The sequence below is a fragment of the Dendrobates tinctorius genome, unplaced genomic scaffold (genome assembly GCF_039654945.1).
Source record: "Dendrobates tinctorius isolate UK_male_01 unplaced genomic scaffold, ASM3965494v1 ptg000089l, whole genome shotgun sequence".
NCBI classification, from domain to species: Eukaryota; Metazoa; Chordata; class Amphibia; order Anura; family Dendrobatidae; genus Dendrobates; species Dendrobates tinctorius.
The window spans coordinates 17,938,470-17,959,571 of record NW_027361757.1 but is presented as its reverse complement, the minus strand read 5'-3'; the positions used below and the strand labels follow the sequence as shown (position 1 = coordinate 17,959,571).

General features: G+C 41.4%; 1 protein-coding gene across 1 annotated transcript in view; it reads right to left on the bottom strand.

Moving 5' to 3' along the window:
- The window catches only part of LOC141098245 (sorbin and SH3 domain-containing protein 1-like), a 529,519-nt gene that overhangs the window by 49,728 nt on the left and 458,689 nt on the right, over positions 1-21,102 (bottom strand). Inside the window, exons 21-23 of the mRNA XM_073585871.1 lie at positions 20,468-20,551; positions 16,312-16,377; positions 5,233-5,325 (exon numbers count right to left, since the gene is read on the bottom strand). Coding sequence (XP_073441972.1) covers positions 5,233-5,325; positions 16,312-16,377; positions 20,468-20,551 — 243 coding nt within the window. The remainder of the gene's footprint in view (positions 1-5,232; positions 5,326-16,311; positions 16,378-20,467; positions 20,552-21,102) is intronic.

Sequence of the window (21,102 nt, the reverse complement as noted above, 5' to 3'; positions counted from 1 at the left end):
CACACACTTTGCGCTGCGGGGATTCGCCGGTTTAAGGCCTGGGACCGGAGGGTACGTATGTGTTATACATACGGTACTCCTGTCCAGTGGGCACTTGAGCCAAGAGTGCGCCCCGTCTGGTGATGTGGCCGGCCAGTGGACGTGGCCAACTAGAGAGCGCGGCCTCGCTTCACACAAGTGTATGAAGAGTGAGGATGCGCCCACTGGCCGGGGTATGTATAACTCATACTTACCCTTCAGTCCCAGGTCTTAAACCGACGAATCCCCACAGAGAACAGTGCGTGTGCTGGGTGATTCATAAGTCTGCAGTCACACAGAGTGTTTTGACCAGACAACCCCTTTAATAAATTGTTAAGCAAAGTATCTGGGATGAAGCTCCTCATCCTCCTTAGACGCTTAAGTTTCCCAACTCTGGGATTTAAAGAGATTTACTTTTTAAACCATTTACTAAGCATCAAAGTGAATACCTTACTATATAGATTACGGTAGGTCCAAGTAGCCAATACTAGAAATAAAATCTAAATTTCATAGTCAAAAATATTCTTTGAGCTTCTGTGCCGCATGGTTGTGCCAAGCCTGGTAGGGTAGCACACAGAAATGTGGGCAAAGATTAAAACTTGCAGATAATTTACCTCTATCAGGGTGGGAAAGGGCCCATAGTGTGAGCAAAAACATGAAAAATGTCACCTTTATGTATGTACTAGTTTTTAGTTGTGTTCAAAATAGAGGTATGGTACGATACCAGCGTCCAGGAATGAGATGCAGAATTATGTGTTTCCAAAGAAACAGGTCTATATTTTAGGTAGCTCTTTCTTTCATACAGACCATCTAGTAACAGACTGGATTTTTCTGCTAATTTGTTGAAAGAACTTAGCCCGATGGAAGATCTTCCTATATACCCATAATACTGCACATTCGATATGGGATAGCAACAACTGGCAAAGTGCATATTGGAAGGATTTGTCAATATCATTACTGTGATAGCCACATTATTGCATAGTACACAATTATGGAAGCAATTTTACTAATCAGCCAAAGGTATTGCAAAGCACAGACAAGCAAACAGCAACATGGCAAGACAAAACATATATGAACAGCATCACAATATACAACAGCAGTGCATGTAGTAGAACCAACAACAGGGATGCACATCCATGTGGCGAGCACTTGGGTGGGCAACAGTTTGCTAGGTATACGGTCCATTTGGATTGGGCGAGGTTAAAGTGGTTTTCAGGACTGATTTTAATATTGGTGATAGGTTAGGTCATCAATATCAAAATGGACATGACTCTGACCGCCACCAATCAGTATATTGAAGGGTTTTGCAGCAAACGGCTCTGTTCAATTAGTGCCAAACCGTGCTTCGTACTATAGCTCTTTGCAACCCAGCCCCATACAAGTAAATTGGAGCAAGCTGTATTACCAGGCATAGCAACTAACAAATATAAAGAGCTGCGCCAGGGAAACACTCAAGAGACCATTGTGCTTGCTGAAGCACTGTGGACCCTTCATTATACAATGAGGGGGGTGAGAGTCGGGCCACACTAATATGATTGTTGCCTATAAAGATAGGTCATCAATATTAAAGAAAACCACTTTAATTAAATTTAAGTAAAGAGGGCTAGAATCAAGTCAACCAACATATTATATGAATGCAAGACCTAAAGAAATGCTCTTACACAGGCTAGATTTAGAAGAAGAAACGGGGAACAGAATTAATTAAAATTGTGAAATCAAAACGTGCTCTGGGAAAGAATTTCCATAGCGTTAATTGATTTCACTGAATCAGAAGACTGGCTTTTAATGAGATTCTGCTACAAGGCCCAACTGATTTAGGAAAATATGTGCCTGTTGGAGGCAATTTACAGAACAGATTTATGAATTTTGATTTGCTAAAATAATGCATGCTATTATAGCAAATATCCTGACTTGGCAGCCGCAAAGTTTTCTGATGCTGATCTGCAGTTCTGTGGAGCCCTGTGCTTAGGCCTGTTTCACACATCAGTTTTTTGTGTCAGTTAAAATCCGCTAAAATGGAGAACAACGGATCCGTTCATGTACTGACCACAACGTTTGGCACCGGACCGTTGTTTTAACGGATCCGTTGAAGGAAGAATTTTAAAGGAACCGCTGAGAGAGAGAGTTTTTTTCTGCCGCCAGAACAGGGTTTATGGTTAAATTTGCGGCCGAGGCAAATCCTCCGTTCATGCGCAATGTAAAATGCGGATCCAGACGGCCGAAAAAACGTTGCATGGTCCGTCCAGGCATGTTAGCGGACACCAAAATTTTGGCGGATCCGCAAAAAAACGGATCCAACGAATGGCCATCCGTCAAGATCCGCCGGTAATGCAACTCAATGGGAAAAAAAACGGATCCGCCAACCAAAATGGCGGATCCATTTTTTTTTGCAAAACGGCGGATTTTGACTGATGGTGAAAAACTGATGTGTGAAACAGGCCTTACTCATCAGATCCATCACTATTGCTTGTATCCACAAGTCTAAGGTTCCAATGCTGCAATTTAGGTTTCATTCACAACCATCCAATAGAATTATTTAATTCACAAATTAAAACTGGTCTCCAAAGAGAATTAGAACCCAACTCATCAAGGCCGGTGATCTTCATGCCGATCATGATGAGGGGAAGGCTCCTGATTCATTGAGAAGCGCACACCTCTTAAGAATCAGAAGCATCTGAAGAGTGGCGTGTGCCTTGCATGCATGAGTAAAATTTGTGGTGTCATGAATTTGTTGAGTGAAATTCACAAATTCCCATTCACAAAGCTTTTACATTAGAATTCTTGCGTAAAATCTTTGATGAAACAGGCTCAAAGTTTTTGGTAGCTTCTCACATCCAGGCAGGGTATCTCATTACTAGAAGTCATCATTGGAAGGATATTGGGGGATATGAGCTCAGCATGCTGTGCTGTCTGATGATTCTGGTTGAAGACTTTGTTGCGGGTGCCGGTTATGCTTGTGAAGTTCAGCCGTAGATAATTGGAAAAAGGGAAAATCGGCACATCCAGCTGACGATATATAAAATGGCAAGCTTTATTAGAGTTTCATTAAAAACGTGGAATCCATTTTGAATAACGTTGGCTGGATGTGCCAATTTTCCCTTTTCCAATTTTCGGAAATCATCATGTTTGGTATGGCCTGATGTGGTGAATGGTATGAAGGTTCCTTTATAGCATCTTGGGAAAGATCTTGGTAGGACTAGGAGTTGATGAGTTTTCAAACACTATAATACAGGGTAATGCAGTGTCAGCCTACATCTGCTACAATGTATGCTGAGGAACCCTCTAAATATCAGCAATGTACATATTAAAACTAGGTTGTCCTGAATTAGAAATAACATGTTTTTTTTCATTAAAAAGATAGTACCACACCTTGTTAGGGTTGCGGATCGCACTAAATGTAAAATATAAGGAAGTGCGATCGCAACCTGGGGTCCACCGTGCAGAGGTGAAAAACTGCTGCTTCGTAACGGAGGACGTGATATGGCGGTATAATAAAGGAACTCACGGGGTTAACTTCACCCTGTGTGTACCAAGGAGGACTCTTACCTCACAGAGTCGCATGGCCGCCAAGCAGGCCGCCAAACATAAATGCCGTGGCTTGTTTAAGCTCACAGAGCACGGCAGTGTAAACACTAGGGTATAGTCACAGGACTCTACCCCTGAGACACTGGGTCAGAGCCCCTCTAGACACACTAGTGCTCAGCACCGGAACTGCAGTGCCAGGAGGAAACAACTAAATAGATAAAGTGCACTACGTGCGCACAGCACCGATCTGGCGGACGCCACTAACTACCCGGACTAGGAAGGAAAGCGCTTAACTTGCACACGGCGCCGCACAGGCGGTGACTGTGTAACTTGCCATGGTACGATAGTGCCCTGCAGTGGGCAACACCATCGGACGCTAGTGTGTGCAGAGTACCAGGAGCACAGTGGCGTGAGCACAGTGGCGTGAGCACAGCCACCCCTTGGTGTTTACTCTAACCCTGAATCCCTATATCAACAGACACAACCAAGGGTAGGGGTCAGTCACCAGATACATGCATCCATCATCATACACACCATGAGTATTAAGAGTCTATACTAGCGCATGGCCGAGCGGCCATGCAAACCTTTTATGGCAGCGTCCTTCCGGTACCTTCCTAGTGGTCCAATGGGAGCAGCAATAGGACCTGAGCACGTGACCTCAGACCTCCAATGAGAGGACTTCCCATGGGCATGCTCAGTGGGCCGAAAGAAGGACTTAGTCCCAAGAGCTGCTCGCTGCTGGCTATTGCAGGTTACCATAGCTGAACCCTGTTTGGCAGCAGTAACCAAGCCAACAGAAGTAGACTGAGCAAGACACTGGGAACGACGTCTTTGCTGAGCAGGCTCCTCTGCGGCTGGAGAAGAATGGGAGACCGCAGAAGGCAAGGCTCGGGATTCCTGCTGTGCAGAGGCAGGAACCCGACGCCTAACACACCTGTTCATGCGTTAGGAAATGTATTGCAGTGCCATTTACTTCAGTGGAGCTGACTTGCAATACCAGGCACAACCCATAGACAGGTATGGTTCAGAAATCAATCAATCACTGAAGATGAACAAAAAGATTCTTAGGACCCTTGTCTGGCGTCCCCATTAGTACTCAGTCTCACAAACTTCCTTGCCTGGCACATAAATGCTGTCATTCTGGGCACCCCTTCTGATTACTAGGTCCCTGTTGCATTATAGTCACATTAGGCCTCACGAGAATTCATGATGTACGCAGCTGGGGCCTGGTAAAGAAGAGGCACTCGGCATGACAGTATTTGATTGTCAGTCAATGAAGTTGACAGGTTCATGGTCCAGCCATGTTTTTTTATCCTGTACACTCCTGGTGAGCACACATTTTCTAAGTAATATTGTAGATATGACACTGTACTAAAATGGATTGTCTGGTTCTACATGAGAATGCACCACACACATATGAAGAGCAAGGTTCACAAGCACATGCCAGCCACATGATGCATTTCTCCAGGTTGACACATGCACAGATATATTACTATGTAATTGTATGTTTACAGCAGGGGTAGGAGAATACTGTACATAGTAAGCTGCAGAAATGCCATATTGTCACACATTCCATAGGCCAGGCTGCAGATGGGATTAGTGCTGTTATGACATAAGCCTTTCTTCATTCCATATCTTGCAGAAAAGTTTGCTCTACAGGTAAATTAACAGTAGAAAGAACTTTCATACCATGTTTGTGGAAGCTGTATAACACTTATCCATTCTCTTTAAATCTGCATCTAACTCAGACTCGTACTGATAGAGGTCTTTCTCTAGATCAGTCTAGTCAAAGAAGAATAGAAAATAACAGACATTACACATAGAAATTGGTCTCTGCATGTCACTGTAGGACACACTTTCAAGGATGAGAAGACACAACAGGATACATACGTTTGCTCATTTGTTCCGTAAAATGTTATATAACTACAATAAATGCAGAAAAACTGAAGACGTTCATGTTTTACATTTCACAGTTCTGAATAATTAAAGATCACAAAAAAGCTTCATTTTCTGCTTTAGTTAACAGCAATGTCAAAATGTGTCACTTCTTGCTTTAAAAGTAACCTGTCACCATGAAACTGCTATTTAATCTGTCAGCAGCATGTTATAGGCAAAGAGGGACTGAGCAGATGATATTTTGTTTTCTGTGAAAAGAGTAAGTATAAATTGTAGCTTATTGGTATAAATTCCTGTTTTTTCTTTTATGTCAGTTGCACCCAATGATTGACAGCTTTCCATCAATCACTGAAAATGTCCACTCAATGAGCTCCAACTGAGAGAATTATACTGAATATAACTCATGTCATAGCCTATTACTAAAAGTTACACACTAATATGCTCAGTTCCTCAGTTCCTCCTGCCCTATAATACGCATCTGTACAGGTTTAAATGCACCATTTAGCAGGAGCATGCCATAACAATTTTAAAAGGAATCTTTACCTAGGAGATATTCCCTTTACAATGCCTTATTATAGGTAAAGTTAGGAGTGCAATTGATCCCAATAAGTGCCCCTTATAAAGGCCAATCGGGATGCCAAAATAAATCAATATCACTTCTTCCTAATTTAATCACGGCTGAAAAGAAGTATAGCGTTACCTCAGAGTGACTACAAATGAGAGATTCATATGTAACAAGCCAATTTTCTACCACCCTATTAATCCTCAAAAATATACAGAATTTGATGTAGTTCCCATGGTACAGTCTCCATTTATATCATATGCAAAATTAAAGCAATTCATTTTTATTTTTTTTTGCAAAAATTAACAATTGTCAGAAATTTATTAAGAGGCACATGTACTATTGGGAACCAGAGTAACATTTCTGGTGCAAGTTACTCCATAACTTTTCATTAATTTACTAGGTGGGATTTGTCACTTTCCCAACCTCAGCTCTGCCCACATTAGTGGAGAAGACCAAAACTGGAGTGAGAACACCAAAATTCACAAAAAGATTTTTGCTCAATGTTGCGAAAAAATTTTGTGTAATTTGAAGGTGTTTTATGAGAGAAAACTGGAGAAAATGTCTCATGAATTGGGACCCCATTGTTTAAATTGGTTGTGAATGTGCCAACTAGTTACATCTATACACATGCTGGCTCACATATGGATCACGTATTTGGAAAGCTGAAAATTAAGACGCAGCAGCCAGCAGTTACCATGTAGCCATACTAATGGTTTTACAATATTGATGCGCATGAGAAATCATTAGTGAAGTTACATCCGGTATACCACTCTGTGTCAAATTGTTTTCTTTTCCATATTAAAATTAAGTATAGGAGAATTATTATTATTTTTTGTTAAATTACCATTAGTGATGAGCGAACGTGTTGGATAAGGAGTTATCCGGGCATGCATGTATGCCTACAGAGTGTCTTTGGTGTCCTCAAAAAATATGTAAGAGTTCCCGCGGCTGCATGTCTCGTGGATGTTCGACTGCCGCAACACATGCAGGATTACCAGTTTACCAGTTTGTTAGGCAATCCCTGCATGTGTTGCGACTGTCTTGCAGCCACAAGTCATGCAGCCAAGGGGACTCAAACATATTATTTGAGCACGCCAAAGACATTCGGTTAGCAAGTGAGCATGCTCGGATAACTTCTTATCCGACACATTCGCTCATCACTAATTACCATACAATGTTTTTTAATAGTAGCAATTAAAAATGAAAAACAAATCACAATCAGTTGAAGCTTTAGGTGTAACATACAGCACATTATTGGGTTGGCAGAAATTGGGTCTATGATAGTGTATGCACAGTATATATTTGCAAGATATAAACATGGAGGTATTTGAAGATTGTGAGCCCTCGCGGGCAGGGTCCTCTCTCCTCCTGTACCAGTTATGACTTGTATTGTTTAAGATTATTGTACTTGTTTTTATGTATACCCCCCTCACATGTAAAGCGCCATGGAATAAATGGCGCTATAACAATAAATAATAATAATAATAATAATAATAATAATAATAATAATTGCTGTTCAGGTGTATTAAGACAAGACATGAGATGTCATGATTTGAAAATTAGGACGTTTAAATTAGTATTAAGACAATACTATTCTTTCTGTAAAGACCACCAAAGCTCTAGATCATGCGGAGCTGGCCAATTAAAGGGAATCTGTCACTAGGTTGTTTTTACCTAATCTGAGAGCAGCATAATGTAGGAAAAAAATATCATGATTTCAACAATGTACCACTTAGTTTACTGGGTGCAGTATTTGTGACACCATCAGAGTTTATAGATGTAGCAGAACACAGAAAGATAACCCTGCACACACCACAGCTTTCTGTGTACATTGTCTAGTAACAGTGAGGGGCTGATCAGAGGAGGGGGTGTGGTTGGAGCACTCGGCACAAGGGAGCTAGTCTGGTAGTGATAATATCCTGGTGATAAAACATTTATTGTAAAGGAACAACAGCACACAGCCTAATAAGTGGCACATCCAGAAATCTGTGTCGCAGACCCTACCTCATGCTATACTCAGATTATATAACATAAACCTGTTGAAAGATTCCCTTTAAGGCCAGCATGTTTTTCATGGTTCACCTAAATAAAAGATGGCCACATGGTACAGTTATGACGCAGCTCAAACTGGAATGTAGAAATAGTCAGCCTTTTTAGAGCCAACATGATGATGCTTTATTTATAGACAAAGGACCATGAATGATACTGAACTTACTGAACACTTTCTCTATGCCTGGTTGTCTTTCACAAAGGAGGAGGAGCCCAGAGAATGTATTGTCCCATGCAGAGCCTCACACTTAAGCAGGGACAGCTTGGTGGCATCAAGGGCAGGACTAAGATTAGTCCAGGAAGAGGTAACATAAGTAGACTGTGCCAAGAAAGTGCGGATCAGACTATATCTACAGTCAGGAAGGTCTTCTACCAGCGTGGTGGTATTATCAAGACCCTACTATCCTGCTCGAGATGCACCAGAGACCAGTAAGACACTTCTATACTGGAGGATTCTGGACTGTGTTATTGGAACAGTGTATACTTCAGACAGATAGGTATCCTCCTGTGGAGACCCCCAGAGTGTGTGGAAAGATGATGTATGGGGACATTATCCAGATACTTGTCCTAAGTGTCTGTAACCAGCCGTATATGCAAGCAAAGTTATTTGTAATCTGAGCAGCGGACAATTACTGATAACACACACAAAATGTTTTACAATTTAAAGGCCAAATTCACACGTCAGAGTTCTGCATCAGTCTTTTTATTTAAGAGCAGGAGTGTTAGGCCGGGGTCAGACTTGTGAGTATAATGTGAGAAACTCGCGCATCAATATACCCGGCACTGCCGCCGGCACTCGGGACCGGAGTGTGCAGCTGCATAGAAATACATGCACAGAAATACATGCAGCTGCACACTCCGGTCCGAGTGCTGGCGGCAGTGCCCGGTTTTAATGCGAGAGATTCGTGCGAGTTTCTCACATCACACTCGCAAGTGTGACCCCAGCCTTAGGCCTTTATACAGAGGAGTTGGAAATCCTACCATTAGGCCTCTGAGCTTCATCAGTATTTGGTCTGTGTGTCAGTTTTTACCATCAGGGTTTTCTCATGAAATAAAAATTGAATAACTTCTCCTAACCATTACAATGTTAAAACGGACAGCATACACATTGCCCGTGGATGGCAATGTGTAAGGCCGGGGTCAGACTGGCGAGGAATACGGCCGAGTGAGAGGCGCTAAAAGCACGCATTAGACACGGACCAATGATTCTCTATGGGGTCCCTCGCACCAGCCGTATATTTCTCATCCGTATTCTAGGCTCCATGCCAATCGCAGCATGCTGCGATCGTCAGCGTACTACGGCCGTAATACGCCAATGCAAGTCTATGGGTGCGCAAAAAATACGGATTACACACGGACCACACATGTGACTTGCGAGAAATACGCACCCGGTGTCTTTTAGCAAAGCCGGCAATTCGGTGCGCTATACAGTAAACTCACACTGACAGGTTTAATAAAGAAATGAAAGAATAGATATATACACATAGAATACACACATATATATATATATATATATATATATATGTATGTATTCTATGTGTCTATATCTATTCTTTGGTTTCTGTTTAGAAACCCTGTCATAGGGCTCCATTATATGTCCATTTTGCAAGCCTGCGAGAAAATCTCACCACACGGATTACATACGGATGCTTAGATGCGCAAAATACGCGACCACACCTTGCTTACGGATGACATACGGAGCACTGTTTAGGGGTCATTCATCCGTATTACGCATGTAAAATACTGACCGTATTTTGCGTCGGTTAGTGTGACCCCGGCCTAAGAGTCAGTGATTTTTCATGTACCGGTAGACTTTTATGGGTAATTGTGTTCTGTGACTCTGCAGGTTATAATAGGTAAGATACGTGTTCTGTACATCAAAAACAAAAGGCACATGTATGTGAAAACGAGTGTCTGAATGAGGCTGTATAGTTTCCGCAGGATTTTTCAGTCCTGGTTTTAGCTTACAAATACTGATACAAAATACTGATGGAAATAGATTGCTGTGTGGAAAAAGCTTAAGTCTGAGATGGGGTGCATTTCTTTCCTCTACACTTTTACTCATTGTAGGTTTTAACCATTGATTTGGTCTTACAAATGCTATCAAACATGGACACGTGACTCAGGTGAGGGTCTTGCACATGCATAATGGTAAATTTCTGCTGTGGTTTGGTCACAAATCTGTAAAAAAATCCAGGTGCAGATTTGACCCTACTCAATAAGGGCATGTGCACACAACGCATTTTTCAGGCAGATTTTTCCTGAAAAAGGACTCCCGTAACGCTCGAAAGACTGAACTATGCATTTTTCTGTAAAACCAACTTGCTCTGTATTTCTTCAGGCTTTGGAGCATCTTAGTCTCAGGCTTCAAAAAAATGTCCTCTGTGCTTTACCATACAGATCAATGGAAATGCTTAAAAGGTGCCAGAACATCTTTATTTGAGCACTCTCCCAGCATTTTCATTTCAGACACCAATAGAATTTAATTGTTGAATGGAGAAAAAATAATGACCAAAGAATTGTCAAAAATGGCAAAGCACTCAGGAAATGACCAAAAAGATGTATAAAAAAATAATAAAAGGACACGTCAGGATGAAAAACACTAACCCGTCCTGAAGAGTGTTCTTCTTGGAAAACTTGGTGCGCAGGTACCCTAAAGGAGCATTACGTAGGGTAAAATCTGTGGCAAAAGTCCAAACAAAAATCAACATGCTGCAAATGTGAAAATATTATTATTTTCATGTAGACTTTTCCGCAATGTGAATGGGGTTTCAAAAACCCCATTTATCTGCTTATTACAGTAAAGCTTTGAAGATTTATGGTGCAGAACCCACACCACAAATCTGCACCAATGGTGTGAACATAGCCTGAGTGTGGCCTGCACATTCCTTAAAAACACAGTAGGGATAATCTCGGTGAACATCTACTTGTAAACCATTATTGCCTCCTTTGCCCTGTGACTGTTCTCATATTCTGCAAATATCATGCTTGAATCACACTGCAGGGTCATAACCAAGGGAATGTTGGTGTCAATGAAAGGCAATGCCATAGTAGGCACAAGAAACTATAGACCGGCAGTGGCATGCCAGAACAGGCTTGGTGGTTTACGGTCAACTTGTCAATGCGGTCTGCTGTGAATGATTCCAGTTTTATTGCCTTCACATTGTTAAGGCCCAAACTAAACTACTGTATTAAGAATAACGAAATTCTACAGTACTGCAACATCTGTGGTGTACTCCAATGTTTAATGTCCAGCATCAACTATTATTCACCCGACATGAACTACACAACTAACGAACCACGTATTACTTACGTTCTATATTTACGGTAACAACAGTCGGAATCTGTTTGCACTCAGCAAATTGCTGAAATTTTCAATGCTCTTCACACTTTGTCATTTTCTTCCCAATCCGCAGATTTCGCTAAATAAAGGTAAGATGGCCACCAGGATTTCAAATGTTGCCATCTAATGTGACATTATGAAGATTGGTAATAATTAAAATCCAGCTAAAAGTCACACTGATGCATTACTTTTGTGTTCCCTCTTTTCATACCATTTTGTTTAGCTTTTTCACCAAAAACAAAAACAACACACTGAGTCATGGGTTTCCCCACAAAAGACATTGTAGGAATTTTATTCCACTCTTTGGCAGCAGTTGAGATATTCACAGGTAGCAAAGTTCTTAGTGAAAAACAGGTTGATTTACTAAAGTCCATAATTTATATCTTCAGAGAAACAAATGGAAAAACAGAGAACAGACTCTTCCTTCCAGCATAAAAGGACATGAGCAACAAAAAGAAAACCAAATGGCTCGCTCAGCATACACAAATGATCAATTTCTGTCAGACTACCACCTCTACTCCAAAACACTGAATGAGGCAGCTGAACTGCTTAAATAGCTTGTTCCACGTCCTGAAACTGGAGAGAAGGGAAGAACCAATCCCACTCAGCTTTTTGGCCTTTCCTAGAACCAGGACCCAAAATCCGGGCCCACTACACAACACGTATCTGTACTATATGTGCTGGGGCCTTCTTTTAAAGGTCCTACATCACCGAGGCTGGGCACCTCTGTGATGCATACCTCCCATCCAGGACCTGTCAAGCTGTCACCTTACAACATATATCACGAATTTACCAGGATAGGCAATACACTTCTGCTCCCTGTGTTCTCCACCACTATCACTCCAACAGTTTACTAGAATGAGGGCCAAAGCCCCATTTCTCAAGGATGTGTTACTACATTAAGGAACACTTGAATGAAGTAGCTGGTGATCATGTGCCCTGCAGCTCTTGTTGTCTATTGCACTGAAAAAGACAGCAGAGTACAGCGCTTAGCTACTTGTTAGGCCCATAGACATTTAATGGATCATCAACCTGTGCTCTCGACTACCCCTTTCAATTCCAAAATTTATCAGTATTGTCGTGCAGTGATGAGAAATGGGGCTTAAAAGGGAACCGGTCACCCCCTCAGGGCCTATTAAAGTAAAAGAGCCACCTTCAGCAGCACTAAGGCTGCATTCTGTGAAGGTGGCTCTTATTATTATTATCCCTAGGAACGCTGAAATAAAGACTTTTATAAATTACCCGCCATACCTCTATTGCGTCATGGAGGTATGTTTTCTCCCCCTGTCTCAACCGCCTCGCAGCTGTCCATCATGCCCCTCTTGCCTCTGTGCGCTGCCTCCTCTCTTCCTTGTTACGTGACCAGCGTCTGCACTCTGCAAACATTTCTCGGGCATGCGCCGTGCACGCTGCCCGGGAACTTACATCAGGTGATGATGTAAGGATATCGCGCCTGCGTGTAGCGGAGGCCCCAAATCCCGCCCCGCAGTGTGTTATGATGTATTCACACTGCGGGGCTGGGAATCTGGCACCTGCGCAGTGAGGATCTCTGCGCCTGTCCCCATCTCCCTCCGCCTTTTTCTTCCACCGTAATACGTCGGAAAGGGAAGGCAAGATTGATGGAGGGGAGGCAAGATTGATGGATGCGAGGCGGTTGAGACAGGGGGAGAAAACATACTTCCATTGCGCAACAGAGGTACGGCAGGCAATTTATAAAAGTCTTTATTTCAGCGTTCCTAGGGATAATAAACATAAGAGCCACCTTCACAGAATGCAGCCTTAGTGCTGCTGAAGGTGGCTCTTTTACTTTAATAGGCCCTGGGGGGGGGGGGGGGTGACAGGTTCCCTTTAAAACTCCCCAATGTAATGATTGGTGGGGGCTTCAGTGATTAGACATTTATCACCCACTCTGAGAATAGGGGATAAATCTGAATTGTGCAACATCTCCTATAATTGCAAGCACAAATTACAAACAGAAAAGAATAAAAAACTATTATAATTTGCAATTGACCATAAACATGGAAATTGTATGGAGTCAGTCCCTGCACTTCCGTACGTGTATTCACTTTTTGTGGCCCCATATGATGCCTCTGATGGTGGCCTATTTTCAGTGAGAACAAAAGTATTGGGTTTGTTGATACCCAACTACCTGATGCTGCTCTGATTTGTGTGTGTCCTGTCGGGAAACTTAAAGAGAATCTGTCAGTAGAGCAAACCCTCTTAAGCCGTCTATATGGGTATGTAGGTCACAGGAAGTTGAATAAAATAATACCTAGATATCTGTGATCTAATGTCTTACTTAAGAAAAATCCACAATTTTCACATATGTAAATGAGCTGTTCAGGCCTATTGGCCGGACACTGATCTGCATGAGAATCTTCCTCCATGGATTATTTTACATGAAGGTGGAGTTACCAGTGTGATGGCCGCTCTCTGCTCTCCTGATCTCACTGCAGAGCTGTGTGTGATCATACCTGACACATCTGCAGGTTCCTCTCGGCTTCAGCTTCCATCTCATAGGCAGACAGGGCTGCAATAGTGTTGTAAAACAACAGAGCTGTGAGAGCTGCAGCAAGTGTATGTTGTAAAATGACAAAATTCAGTTTGGCACAGATGTTAGTCACATGTCTCATACTAGTAACTGCAGCTTAGGCCTCTGGAAGCAGAGTCTCATGCAGATCAGGATCCGGCCCATAGTCCTGAGCAGCTCATTTACATAAAAGAAAATCATGAATTTCTCTGGAATAAGACACTGGATCGCAGATATAATGGTATTACTTTAATCAGCTTCCTATGCCCTACATGCCCATATATACTACTTAAAGGGGGTTGTCCCATGAACAAAGTTCATTTTAAAGTTGATTTGAATCACTACATCTTGGAGAAATAATAAGTTCCACAACTGGATGTGTTCAAAAAATGTTCCTGTGCTGAGATAAATGACCCCTGTTGTGTACTGTGTAATGGCTGTGTCTGACTGTACAGGGACATACCTCAGCTCCTGGGCAGGGGGGAAGCAAAAGAGCATTCAGACATTACAGCAGGGAATGACAGCTTGATCTTTTGTGAGGTATAGAATTTCCCTGCCTGTTTTTAAAAAATGTTTTACATCAAACAATTATTGACGATCCCCTGCTGTCCTGTCTGTATACTCACTTTTGCTTCCTCCCCTGCGCAGGAGATGTGGTATGATCAGACCATGTCCCTGCACGGTCAGACACAGCCACTACATAGCAGGGGCACATTTATAAGATTGTCTCAGCACAATATATTAAAAAACAAAAAACATCCAATTATGGAAATTATTATAACAAGATCTAGTCATTAAAATGAACTTTGTTCGTGGCAAAACACATTTAAGAGGGATGATCCTACTGACAGATTCCCTTTAAAGGGAATCTGTCACCTCAATTTGGCGGGCTATTTAAATGCCTTGTGTCCGGTCAGATGGGCGGTGTTTCGTCTCCTTTCCTCCACCCCATCCTTGGCCGCCGTCCGCAATATTTTTGGGAATTTGAGTAGCTGTCCTCCATAGTCGGTGCGTGCGCAATGCAATCTTGCCTCGCACTTGCGCAGTATGCTTTGCCCAGCTGCGGGCAAAGCCGAAAAGCATTACTGCGCATGCGCTGGTGAACTATGTCCCGGAACAAAGCGAAATACTTCCGGGACATAGTTCACCGGCGCATGCGCAGTAATGCTTTTCGGCTTTGCCCGCAGCTGGGCAAAGTATACTGCACGTGCATGAGGCAAGACTGCATTGCACATGCGCCGACTATGGAGGACAACTACTCAAATTCCCGAAAATATTGCTGACGGCTGCCAAGGATGGGGTGGAGGAAAGGAGACGAAACACCGCCCATCGGACCGGACAAAAGGCATTTAAATAGCCCACCAAATTGAGGAGACAGATTCCCTTTAAAACAAAAGGTACCATCCAAAAAAATGGATTGCTTTAGAACAGTTTTATGTGAACTTCTGTTAAGTCTCACTTGCGATTCATATTGCTTATCTGTGACCATAATTGAGCACAATATAGTAGTCGTACCAGGGCTACGTTCCCACAATGAGATTTCACTGAGAATTTGATGTTATATATTTCCTGCAGCATTTCTGCACCTTTTAGGTAAATTTAGTTACATGTGCTTTTTTCATTGAGTTGGAGTGCGTATTTTACATGCGTTTTTATAGTGTTTTTACGCTGTGTTTTTTGGCATGTCATTTTTTTAAAATTAAGCTGCTTAGTTTTTGACACTTACTGGTATTGGCTTTCACAAAACTTTATTGATACAGTCATGTGCTGATTACATACGTTATTAATGAATTTCCACACTTGAAATCCACTGAAAATGCAAATAATTTTTTTACATGCAGAATTACCACATCTAAAACAATTCTACAGGGAAAAACTGAACAAAAAATCAACCTAACTGTAAGAGAAAGTGACATGTTGCGGAATTTAAACAAGCACCACAGGTCAGATTACGATAAAGTAATAAACTCCAGTGGGCATGAGATTTCTATAAATCCCATCCACAATGCATTTTTGACACAAGAATATGCAGCATCAAACGCTCACCAAAAACTCATCATGGGCACAAAGTCTAAAAACTTCACAAGGGAATATAGGACAGAAAGAAAAGCTCATGTATATGGGTCTTGTTGAGAATCTACGACTGTCTGTCCATTTTGCTCTAGCATAATATTAGTCTTCGCGAAAAGTTAAGACTAAAAAATGGTTATGCAAGTTTGAGTAGAAAAGCACATGATGACATCATGCCAATACAAATAGAATAGCACAATAAAAGTAGCAGAGCAAGCTGTAAAAAAAAAAAAAGCTAATCACACATTCAACAAAAGCAAACTGTCAGAAACTTGCACCAGATTTTGTCAGACAAAATGAAGAAAGCGTCTTTACCTTCCTATCCTCTATTTTAAGGATAGAGCAATCTCCCGGAGTATAATCCCAAATCTTTTTTGGAGGCTGATGGAAAGCAGAGGAGGAAATAAGGGAATGGAAAAAAAAGAAAGACAAGATATCAAAAGAAGTATGGCTTTAAAAAGTAACACACAGGTTGAGGCATCTGCATGAAGAGGAGAATACAGAGAAGGAAACAAGCGAAAGCATGTCCCATACCATACCACGGGGTCTAAGCAGCCATGCAGAAAGTCAGAAGAGATTAGGTTAGTTGGAGAGGCTTGCAGTTCAGTCATTGAGGAAGAGCCCTAACATGCTAGGGCAAGACCCTGTGTGAGCACAGGTGAACACACGCTCTGTGGATTTTCACCTGCAGTCAAGAAGGAGAACTCAAGTTTGGTCACCTTGTGACCACGAAGAATTTAACTCCTTTGGGTCAATATAGGGCAGGAGCTTAGCATCCAGAGGAAAGGACGGAAATTACTAACAGATTAGGTGTTTGAAGGCCTCAGGTACCTACCACATTTACAAATGGCTGAAATTCCATGATGGCAATGTAGGACAATGAGACAAGTTCAGCCACAAAGTTTACGAAATGTGTAGTCGGTACAAAGTTACCGTTCAGCAAGAAAGATCATGCAGAGCATCAGCTGCCTGTCTTAGTAACACTTGTGTCTGTGACCAGTCCTTACAGAAAATTAATAACCTGTAAACCTAATAATTCAATGACTATTGGGCCGCATCATTACTACTGTTCCATCCACATTGTTATAACAGAGCAATACCCGACTCGAAAATTGGCAACTCAGGTATAAATGCAGTTTACCCATATATCTAAAATGACCCTATAAAACTTGCAGAGATCCGAAAAACTGAAGTGTAGGAATTGCTTGACAATTACCTTAGTCATGTTTTAAAGTTATAGGCAGTGCAGTGGCTCAGTGGTTAACACTGTTGCTTTGCACCGTCTTGGACTGGGGTCCAATCCCATCAAGAACAACATTTGCGAGGAGTTTGTATGTTCTTGTGTTTGTGTGGGTGTTATCCGGTCTCTTCCTTCACTCCAAAAACATAACGGTAGGGAATTTAGATTGTGAGCACGAATGGGGACTGTGATGATTATGATGAGGTCTGCAAAGCGCTGTGGACTTAATGGCGCTATATAAATGAGAAAAATAAAGACTTTTTAATGAGGTAAGACTTTGTGTCTCTTCTATTTATAGTTAGCTATCTGCAAGTTTCAGTTTTTGTACTTTTGGAGGAGAGCGAATTTACACTATATACTTTCTTCATGGCCTACAAAAATGTAGCTCCACTGATTTAAAGAAAAAACAATAATTGTTTTCCAGTCAAAGAAAATCAACTGATCACAATCAAACTTCCATAGCTCATGTTCCTGGTGCCCCGAGATACAGTATGTTTAGCCATATAATAATGATGTCCTATCCACTGCCTAGGTCATCCATATCAGATGAGTGGAGGTATGATGACTACGTCCGAAGTCACCGCTGTCGATAAACTGGGCAGCAGCCACTACACGTAGAAAGGAGCTGTGCTGTTCAGCTCCATTCAATGTTTATGTCTGGCCACCTCTAGGTATAATAGGAGCTGATCTGTCCGGGTCTTGGACCTTAACTGATCTGATGCTGATGACCTATCCTGAAGATAAGTCTGCAATGTTATATATTATATGACTGGGCAACCCCTTAAAGGTTGATATATTCTACTCATGAATACTGGTAAAGCCTTCAAATAACTACACAAAGCACAATCATTTGGAGTACTATGGGGGATGTGGGGGATAATTTGAGCTCATACAATGTAATTTAGTCTTTTCACACAAGATGGTGTGTTTTTCTTTTGCCATTTGCTCCAATATTGGTTTAACTCTATGTTCTTTCCGACTCTCCTGCCTATGTTACTATGCTACCATGTACATTATTTACCTGTTATTGTTCCATAATGTTGTATCATTTGCACAACTACAAAGATGCCCAAACATTTTTGCACGTTTTTGAAGTGTTCCCAAGAAAATGTGTCTCAACAGTTTAAATTACATTTCCCACAGCCAACAGTTGTGTACAGCCCAACTAGGAAATTACTAAATGATTTAACAACGTCATTAGGAGCTGATCATGCACCGTTAGACCATTTCTTATAGGCAAATTCATAAAAGGAAGGCTGTATTCACACGTTAGGATAAGTTGTCTGTGTGATGTCACCTTATTTCACTAAAAGAACACAGACATAATATTCTACACAACTAGTCGCATGGCAGTTTTTATTTCTAGTGGTCCACAGGAAGAAAATTGGACACATCCTCCTCTGCTCTGTTTTGCGGAATGTGTCACCAAACAAACCAGACAGTGAACTGATAATATTTGCTTTCTGTTTTTCACTGACTGGTTACACGGTCACAGGAGGCAAAAATGGATGAAAAACAGTCACATTTTTGCCAATGTGAAAAAATAACTGAAGCGTTTTGGTGATGCTCTCCATGCATAATGAGGACAGTAAAGGTTAGGACAAGAAGTGGATGTGCAACGTCTCAGGAGATAAAGGTAGGGCCTTGTCATGGTCTTTCGTGATATATAACTGTTGTATTGTTGCATCATGTATAGGACTGCTCTAGTGTAGTGTAGTAAAGGTGACTGTTCAAGTGGAATATATTGTATATGAATCTTCTCTAGGGGTATGATGTATATGACTGTTCTGAGCTAACGTGGCATATACTACTCTTTTGGTGGAGCACGATGTACACTGTAGGAGTATGATCTATTACTGATCTAGGAGAGCATGATGCATATTACTGATCTATAGGAGTATGATATATTACTGTCCCAGGGCAGCAGGATATATACGATTGTTCCAGGGGAGCAAAATGTATATGATTATTCTAGTAGGACAAGGTGTATATGACTGTGTTCTAGTGGAGTATGGTGTATACAATTGTTCTAATAGAGGTTGGTGTATATAACAAGACTTATGACAGCTTTAGCACAAAAATAAAGATATCCCATACAAGTAAATGAAGGCGTCAAGTAAACAAGCTTCAGCTAAACCAAGACATCACACCTGAGTATTTCTGATGTCAAAATTTCACAGCATTTCCTTGCTCCAACCAGCATCTGCAGATTTCATCTATAATAAGTGCAGTCAAGACTTTTTTCCCATGGAAAAATCAGCCATGAGGTGGAGAAAAAAGTAAAGTAGAATATCTAATAGTCCTGGTATAGCAGAGAGGTGTTGACACCGTCATCAAATTTGCACACATGTGGTCTAGATAAATAGATCTCAATGTTTAGTTCTCCTCATAAGAATGAACATTGCTCATACACAGCATATAGCAATCTTTCCCGACTCCCCGATATACCGTACATAATCGCTCAGTTTGGCTCTGTTCATGTGTTTTTCATGTGTGGAGAGAAGAAAGTAGATACCAGACACCTTGGGCCACACAACATCTCCCAGGGGAACAAAAGGATGAGGCTTTGAAGTCAAACTGTCCGATCCTTCTCTCCCTCACTTATATAGGAGACCAGTAGCTGTAAATTTACCTTCAGTAATAGAGACTTAGTAAAACCTGTAAGTGGAATCTAGCCAGACATTGTTTCCTGACTTCTCTGTAAATATCGACATGTGATCTCTAGGCTCCAGTGGAATCGGTATACAATCACTGGTTGGGACCATAAATCAGATAACTGCTGGACAATAATGTAATTTGAAATCATAATTATAGAGGCAGCTGGAAAAAGGAAATCACAATAAATGGACACCAGGAACAGTGGGGGCTGGAGAATGGAATGACAACAAACAGGGTTACATAGGTTGAAAAAAAGAATTCGGTCCATCACGTTCAACCTTACTCCACCAATTATACATCTTTTGTACACTTTCTGGGTGGCAGAACACTGTTAGTACAACATGTAGAACTCACGGTGGTTTTAATGAACGATTATCTTTTAGAAAATTATATCGAAAACCTAAGATTTGCTTCAAAATACGCCGTGCCATGAACAAGAAAAGGACATTTGTTCCACCCACAGCAAAAGAAAAAAAAACTAAAACAAAAAAAAAACCACACAGCTTGGCTTGTTATTTTATTTGCAGCTATAACAAAGCACATTGTTACTGATAAGAGATCTATCCTACTTACCGGTTTCCCAAACTCCAATTCCGAAAAGAATTTATACCAAGGTTCATTCTTTAAATCTATCTCGTCTGGACTTTTATCCCGAGTCTACAGAGGTCATGACAGGGGAATGGAAGGAAGAAGGAGAAGAAGATTATGAAAAAGAAGAAGGAAAAGGGACTGTTAGAGATGCAGAATGTCCCAGCACGCCTTTCCACTGCCAGGACTGGAAACGAAGAGAAGATTTATTATCTGTTACAGCGGACAGAACGGCATATTACATCCTGCATCTTTAACAGAACATGGATATGCAAGAACCAGAACGCCCAACACAGGCAGTCGGATGAAATAAAAAGACAGAAAATACAAGAGACATTTCAGTAAGACACCAAAATACAATGAATATAGTGACAGTTTGAACAAAACAGAAAAATCACACAAAAGGAGCAAAGCAGACAACACTGAACAGAGAGTTAAAGTTATATGGATTGTTTCATTCTATTCTTAACCCTTAAATATGCCACACATCTACCTTTCCCATAGGTGCAAATATGTTCCTTGTATAACTAGGCCTTCACTTACATAAATGTAGCAGTATTAGACTTAATATAGCCCAGTGCAGTGCGGAAAGAGAAGTCACTTTTTGGAGCTAAATTCAA